The sequence below is a fragment of the Sarcophilus harrisii genome, chromosome 4, assembly GCF_902635505.1.
Source record: "Sarcophilus harrisii chromosome 4, mSarHar1.11, whole genome shotgun sequence".
Taxonomy (NCBI): domain Eukaryota; kingdom Metazoa; phylum Chordata; class Mammalia; order Dasyuromorphia; family Dasyuridae; genus Sarcophilus; species Sarcophilus harrisii.
The window spans coordinates 289,382,381-289,390,257 of record NC_045429.1 but is presented as its reverse complement, the minus strand read 5'-3'; the positions used below and the strand labels follow the sequence as shown (position 1 = coordinate 289,390,257).

Below are 7,877 nucleotides of genomic sequence, written 5' to 3'. Positions count from 1 at the left end.
AAACATGAGGAAAAATCAATAGAACTTGGTGATGCGATCAGAAGAGAAGGGAAAAGAAAGTAACAAGGTTGACTAAGATGTAGATTTCAAAATGAGGGTGCCACTGTCAAACATAGAGAACCCAAGAATGGTAACTATTGTAGTTTTAAGGGAAAACCCCATGATTTCAGATTCAGACATCTTGTCATTTACACTCCTCAAAGGTGAAGATTCAATTTCCTTAATATAGCAGGGGTTTCCCCATGGATAAAGACTATCTCCCTGATGAAAGTGAGAACTCTTCAGAACTGTCATTTTCCAGTATTGTAGATTAAAGACCAGAATAAGTGAAGGGATTAAAATAAAGCTATTTAATGACAATAGGAAAAATGCCAGGGAAGATGAGGGGTGTCTTACCCTGAGTCGGAATGTACATGAATATACAAACACCCATAATTAAACATACCTCGTTAGTTTTAAAACAAGATAATGTCACCTCCAACATGGATTTTCTAATGTGGCAGGGAGATTTTTCCAAAAATGATTGAATTTTCAAAGAAGGTTGACTCTCTGAGAATCCACAAAATCCACAGCTGATGAGAAAAAAAAAGTCTGGAGATAACCACAGGGCCAATGTTTCCAGTTGATTTTTCAGGGTCTAGATGAAAGAGGATCTGGTGGCATAGTATGGGGGGTTCTAATTCCATCTATATTTATTTGAGTCACTGACTAGTGTGGTGGTGGTGGTATTTGTGGTGGGAAGTTAGGTATGTGAGTGGTCCTTGGAGGTTGGGAGTGCTGAATGCTTGCTGTGAATTGCCAGAACCGAGTCAACAGGAAGACTTTGAAGGTGGAAATTGGGGGGAAGGTCTTGGAATCTCTTCAAGAGTGTCGCTCTGCAAGGAGAGATCTGGATCTGGAAGAAAGGAATAAAAGGAAAAATGGAAGAAATAAAGACCAGTTTATGATGGGATAGATGAGAATATAATGATTAGAATGGCACATGCTCCATACTCCCAACCTCAGACCCATTCCCCAAACTCACTCTATTATACAGCTGATGAAACCTATAATTAATGAGGCAGCTGAAAAAAACAGGAGCAGAATTTTGGCTTCCCTTAGGTCCTGTTTTCCTATGGGAAAAAGGGTAGAGTGAAAGTTGCCATGCTGCAAAGGAATCTGTAGTACCTCTTTTTGAAAGAAAGTCTAGGGAGAGGATGGTGGGAAGTCATTGGAGAAGAAATTAAACCCAAGATAAGAATTTAAGGGCCACAAGATTGGATCCCCAAGGGAAGAAGCTTCTGGAAAGGGTGGACAAGGTATTTAGATGTGAGGTTGACCTGGGTTACAACGCTTGAGAGCCCAGCAATGAACCTCAACAGCTTTGCATGTGGAGCAGTTGTACAGGGTAGTCCTTCCACCTGCAAGATTGGCTGGAGGTGATGATTCAGGGAGAGTCCAGCTCCCTCCCTCTTAGGGCCTCAGTAGTTATGATGAAAGTGTCTCCTGAGAATCTCTAATTCTCTCCTCACCCTTTCCACCCAACCTTTGTTCTTAGAGATCCAGGTGGTCAAACTACCCCTTTGCCCTCAACCCATAGGCTATACTCACGGCAGGCAGGAGGGCACAGAGCTGAGAAAAGCAAGGAGAAAAGTGTCTGTCCCCTATCCAACACCCGTCTCCCACCTCCCACCCCCAATGCTTCATATCCATCAGGATTCCAGGTATCTCTCCCTCCCCACCCTTCATGCCTGATACCTTGCCTCATATATTCAGGAAGTTTAGATTTCTGAAGCCATTGCCAATAGGTGGGAAGGGAAAACAGATAACCTTTGATTTCTGGGGAAAAGCGCAGCAAATAGTTTGTTCATAAAACTTCTCCTTGGCCCCCAACCCTGGTTCCCACTCTCATTCCCCTCTCCCCACTTCCTTCCCTCTCCTTTTATCATATTTTTTCCACTTTTCTGATCACCAATCAGTACTTGTTTTATCCCATGCCCTCTACCTTTATCTTTTGAAATAGATCATTCTCCCCTCTTTATCCACTTAAGGTGTCACTTTATCTCCTCACCAAGGACTGTCATGACTCTGTGTGTTTTTTCTGTAATTCTATCCATGGATACTTCATCTGGAGAAGAAGAGGAGATGACAAAGTTCTAGAGAAAATCTTATAGATCCTAGAAGATAGAGTCAACTTCCAAGGGAGCTAGTCTTCCTTCATGGATCTCCTGGGCCTACAGTAAAAGTAAATCATCTAATAGGATTCAAGAGAAATCTTATCAATAGATTTATTGGTTGGTGATGTGAAAGAGAATTAAGGACTTGAATGAGAAGAGGGAAGAACTATTCTAACAGATGGCTTTCAATTCAGGTACCTGAGAGATTTGGAGGAGATAGAGTAGGGACTAGAGGAAAGGATTCTTAGGTCCCACCTAAGGCAAAGGTTGAGAAGTTCCAGCTGGTTTTACAGTCTCCCCATTCTGAACTTATCTGTTCACAGAGATGAGCCAGGCGTGCAGAAAGGTCTCTAGAAGGGAGGCGGCAGAAGATACAGGCTTGGGAGGTGCTTAAGAAAAGATAGCCAAGCATTAGGACCCACATGAAGACCAGAATGAGAACCTTGTTTAGAATATAAGACACTACTTTTCTGTGGAGGGAGGCACTTTGGAATATTCTGTCAACTTGAACTCTAGTCTCTTTATTCTTGGGTTCTAGAGCCCGAAAGTATTCCACCTTGAAGGTTAGGGGGAGGGTGGATGAGGTCTCAGGAAGCCGTGGTGCCAGAAAGGATTGGGGTCATAGTATGGAAGCCTAGATTTCTATAATCCCAGTACCTTATGTAACATTGATATCCTTTGGTTCTATTGGTCAATGATGCCTTATGTAAGCCTGTAAGGACAATGTCACTCCATTTTCCTGTGAGTGAGTATAATATTTTAACACAGTTCTTGGCATATAAGTGCTCAATAAATGCTTGTTGATTGATAAATTGACTGAATCGGCCAGCAGGTGTCCATCTATATTTGAAACAAGAGCCCAGCTGTGTAAATCACTTTTTCAAGTGCAGGAAAAACAAACAAAAATTTAAAAAAAAATTTAAGAGACTGCAGCATAATTGCTGGCCACCAGAGGGGGCGCAGCATCAAAAATCCTGGTTTGATCTCCCACAGCCAGTAGGGGAAAGGAAAGGAATAATCATTTTTATATTGCCAACTACGTGCTAGACATTGTGCTAAGTTTATAAATATCTCATTTGAGCCTCACAACAATACTTAGAGATACCCACAGAAGTCTTTAAGCAGTAGTGACCATTTTAATTCTCTCAAAGGATCCAAAATTAAACTCGGGCACAAAATGGAATATCCAAAAAATAGCAGTCAGTCATTATGACTAAATGTCAAGCACTCTGCTACATGGTGGAGCTACAAAGATAAAACAAAATCGCATTTCTGACCTCAAGGACCTGAAATTCTACTGGGAGAAATGACATTTACATTTCTAAATAAATACTATATACACAAAGTGCTTTTTCATTGTTGTTCTTTTGACCTGTGATTTTATTGGTGCAGGGAGCTTCCAGGGATTTTTACTCAAGCAGAAAAGACTATTCTGTATCTTCTAAAAGAGGGTCTGTATGAAGTGAGAAAAGCTGTTTGTAAAAGGTGAGATTTTTAAATGGACGGTGAAGGAAGCCAGGAGGCAAAGATGAGGAGAGAGCGAGAATTCCAGGCAACAGGAGCAACCAGAGAAAAAAAGACAAAGTTGGAAGATGGAATGTCTTTCAGGGAATAGCAAGGAGATTAGAAATATGGATCATAGAAAGGAGTAGTGTTAAGAAAACTGGAAAGGTAGGAAGGAGCCAAGGCATAAATGACTTTAAAAGCTAAATAAAAGATTTAGTATTTGACCCTGGAGGGTGCCAGTTGAGGGACATGGAATAATATGGTAAAACTGAACTTTAGGATGATAAATTTTATAGCTGAGTAGAGGATGGAGTAAGAAGGTAGAGACTCATAAGGCTGGCAGACCCTCCAGTAGGCTATTGTTAATAGTGCAGGCTTGAGGTGGTAAAGGGCCTGCACCACAGTTGTGGCAATGTTATGGGAGAGAAAATATGCAAAGTACAAATGTGTGCTTTTAGCAGTAGAATGGATATGGGGATGGGGTGGAATAGGGTAAGAAAGAATGGGATAGATCATATTCCATTACCCTAGCCTAATTTATGATTTTACACTTGAATCAAGGAAGAGGAGGTTAATGAATTTCTCATGCAAAGATGATCAGAAATTGCTGTATTTCTATTAGTCATTTTCTCTGTGAATCATCTCCCCAGATCTAGGGCAAAACAATTTAAGGAGAGAAACAGGTCAAGTAGAAACACAAGTTATACTAGTAAGTTCCAGAGTAGCCCACAGATACTTTTGTTTATAGAATTGTAACTAGGATAGGGCAGCTGGAGCTTTGTTCAGGATGTGCATAAAAGGGTACACTTCCTCCTAGTAGTAGTTCAGAAACTACCATACCTCTGTCTACTCTCTCACCTAGCTCTATCCAATATACTCAACATTTCATCACTCCCAAAAGATTCCCTTCCTTCCCATTTCAAATGAGAGTAGAGCCACTCCCTCTCCTGACAGCTGCAAACATGGTCATACTGTCCTTTGTCACCACTATCCCTTTCCAAAGGTTTTTGTCCCAAGTGAAAAAACACCTAGTCCCAACTCAGTAGCATATTCAATTCCCAATACACCTCTTCATATACCCACTCTGATTTCTTCCCCATCCCCCACAGATTTCACAAATTTGTAGTTCAAAAAGTTTTTTCTTTTTATTATTTTTAGGCATTTCTTATTTATTAGATATGAACAATAAATAGTGACTCTTCCTGGAAAAGAATCTGTGCAAAATAGGAGAGTAAATATTCCATTTCCCCCCCTCCCTTCATAAATTTGTTGGATTAAATTTCTCTTCCTTTCACTCTAGTGAATCCTAGCATCACCACCAGGGTTGCTACAACAACCAATAAATACAAAATAGCCTCATCAGCCCAACTAGGCCTGTAGTTTTTGCCTCAAGGCTCTCTCAGGTTCTCTCCATGTTGACAAAGGGCTGTAAAGGCTACCCTACAATTCAAAAATAAGTCTTTCCCCTGTCCACTGAAAGAACATAAATGCATACTCCCTGTGCCAATCCAGTCATTTCACATAAAGGAACAACATTGTTATAGGTATTTTCCAGAACAGGCCTAGACAAGTCCAAAAACTGGAAAGGGAGCACAGTCAGAGATCAAAAGACAAATGACAGATTCTATTGCCATTCAGAGACATAAAGCATTGTACCCAGCAATACCTCAGCTCCCCCACACCCTGTCAGCATGAAACATAGGGGTGAGGTGGAGTATGGAATCACCCATTAGTCAGTCAACCAGTATTTGTTACACCAGAGTTTATGGATAATACTTGTTTTTTCACAGCCTACCTTCCCCCACCCCAACCCCCAATTTGAGATTCCGTTAAGATATTTTTTCTTCTCAAGTCAGAAGACCATAGGGGTACCTCCCCACAAAACTCTCTTACCCTTCAAAGTAATCTGATAAAATCTTAGGTTGGAAATGAGGGAGGGGTGGTTTTTCCAATTTCCTATTTCTTTCGGAATTGAAGCTTCAGTCAAGAGATAGACTGGAAGTCCCCCTTAACTCTCATAGCTCCGACCTCCTCCAAGTCATTTTATAAAGTACTAAATCTCTTTTGGCTCTAAGAGGATGGAGGGATTGCATTCCCAACTTTATTGCCTTCTTTTCTTTCAATGTCGGACAAAACGCAGCGATCGGGAGTTCAGCAGGTCCTCAGGATCAGGGAAGACAGAGTCAAGTCGAAAGCCATGTTCTAGAGCCACCTGGAGCACTTCCTCCAAGAACCCAGATGTCCCTACTACCTCCCGCTTCTCACCAGCTTCTCCTACTACCCATAGTTGCTGCAATCCTAGACGTCGATACTCAACTTCTGGGAGTCCTTCTGGGCAGGGAGCCCATTCCAAATGGAAATGGGGACTTCCTTCTCCTTCCCCTTCAGCAACTCCGAACCGGGCTCGAAGTACCCCAAGACAGATGGGATCTGTACAGAAGATATTGGCTCTAAAGGTGTCAACTCGAGCAGCACTGAGTTCATAGTGGTGGGGACCTCGACGAGCTGAGAAGTGGACCAGTCGGGGGGTAGCATCCACATCTGCATGAAACAAGGCAGCTGTGATCACCTCAGTTCCCTGAGTTACCTCCAATTCCCTAAGTGCTTCTAGTAGGGGCTGGATCTGGTAGAAATCAGCCTCAGCTCTCAGGAGGGCTGTCTCCCCATAACCCCTAGGCAAGTCCAGGCAGCCCAGGCGCAGGAAATTGAGGATGTGACGAAAGGCTTTACCATCCCGATCGATAAAGTAGTAGTTGCTACCTTGAGAGCCAGAATTGGGGGGCAGTGCCGCACCCTCTCTGAACATGGCTCCCAACATTGAGTCTGGGAATCGAGTTAGAGTTTCCAAGGTAGTAGCATACAGGGTTCCTCCCACATTTAGTGTCACAGGCCCCCCAAAAGAGGGTGCCTGGGAGGGCATTGGGGGAGGAGGAATTTTGAATAGCGCCAGAGATGCACAGATGGGAAGAGGCTGGGCTTTTGGCGGGAGTCTGGGGAGGAACTGATTTGTAGATTCACAGCAGCTGTTTTCGAAGTAACGAATAAGTTTAGGGGTACCCAGAAGCCGCCTCCCCGGCCCAGCCGGGCTAAATCTACAGCAGGGAATATTTTCAATAAAGTTTGGGAATACAGAGCAGTCCCGCGGCTGATTTCAAGGGAAAAAAAGCAGTTTGGGTTCAGCTCAGCTGGTTTGGGATGTTGACCCAAATTAGGGGCAGAGGCCAGCTAAAACAGCTGGCCTGTTGGTCCAGAAATGCTAGACTCCGAGTACTCCACGATATGAATGGAGGGTTTTTCCTGGGGTACCTGAAGATTAAATTTCAGGGTTCCAGCCGACAGATCGGCGATATAAAGGCTGATTTCTGGATAATCAATGCAGTCTTTTTTTGGGGTGGGGTGGGGGGAGTGGTATGCAGAGGATGTCCTTAGTTCCCAAGAGCGGATGTCCTAGAGTTAGCGTCGATATTTTGGGGAGCAAGTCCAAACTTCTAGCCGTTTCCAATTTCCAAGTCAGGGAGGTGGGGTGCCGGAGGGAGGCTGGAAAGGGCAGTGACTTCAGGGATGGGGTGGGGTGGCCAAGCCGTCCCTGCAGTCGGTTTCAGGGTTCGCTCCAAATTCGGCAGGAGTGGGAATGGTGTCAGAGAGCCGGGCTGGACCCTGAATTTCGGGACCCGGGCTCAGGATGGGCTCCCCAGCGTCTTCAGCAAGCTCGGTCCTCTGCTCTTCAGGAAGTAAAAGTAACAACGCAGACGTGATGGGCCCTTTAAGAGACAGGCCAGGCCCTCTGGAGCCCTACCCCTCTCCACCCCCACTCTCACCCCCGCCCTACTCCAGCCGCTTGGGCTAGTTCTCCCTTTTGGGGACAAGAGTTTAGCTGCTTAAGCCGGACTGTGCTCTCCCGCCCCTAGAATGGGGAGGGGAGGGGAGGAGAGAAGGAAGGACTAGGGAAAAGGCAGCATTTGAAATGAGCTGTGATTCCCTGAAGGCTGGGGAGGAGGGTGAAGTTTGGATCAGATACCTTCCCTCCCCCTTCCCCAAGTCTGGGTACCGAAGGGGACGAGAGAGAGGTTTCCCGGTAATCCGGGCTTCTCGCAGCCAAGAGATTATCACGCGCTAAAGTCGTACCAGGGGATTCTTAATGAGTTACGGTTGCTTGGAATGGATGCCTAGATGGCCTCTGCATTTCCTTCCTCTTCTGAGTCTGTTAGGCCAACT

The 7,877-nt window shown here is 44.4% G+C and overlaps 2 protein-coding genes across 3 annotated transcripts; both read right to left on the bottom strand.

Annotated features, from left to right (window-relative positions):
• Positions 1 to 327: 327 nt before the first annotated feature.
• Positions 328 to 3,535, bottom strand: TMEM95 (transmembrane protein 95). 2 transcript variants are annotated; one of them, XM_012548752.3, is made up of 7 exons: positions 2,412 to 3,535; positions 2,051 to 2,107; positions 1,738 to 1,818; positions 1,591 to 1,611; positions 1,320 to 1,400; positions 1,025 to 1,112; positions 328 to 895 (listed from the first exon to the last, which is right to left on the bottom strand). In XM_012548752.3, exons 1-7 carry the CDS (start codon positions 2,578 to 2,580, stop codon positions 862 to 864), a joined length of 531 nt encoding a protein of 176 aa, XP_012404206.1. In that variant the 5' UTR covers positions 2,581 to 3,535; the 3' UTR covers positions 328 to 861. The 2 variants fall into 2 exon arrangements, with proteins under 2 accessions (XP_012404206.1, XP_031821283.1); XM_031965423.1 differs by lacking the exon at positions 1,320 to 1,400 and having other exon boundaries at positions 2,412 to 3,533.
• On the bottom strand, positions 328 to 6,682 carry KCTD11 (potassium channel tetramerization domain containing 11). The gene is made up of 2 exons (XM_031965421.1): positions 5,556 to 6,682; positions 328 to 895 (listed from the first exon to the last, which is right to left on the bottom strand). Exon 1 carries the CDS (start codon positions 6,580 to 6,582, stop codon positions 5,782 to 5,784), a length of 801 nt encoding a protein of 266 aa, XP_031821281.1. The 5' UTR covers positions 6,583 to 6,682; the 3' UTR covers positions 328 to 895; positions 5,556 to 5,781.
• Positions 6,683 to 7,877: the final 1,195 nt, after the last annotated feature.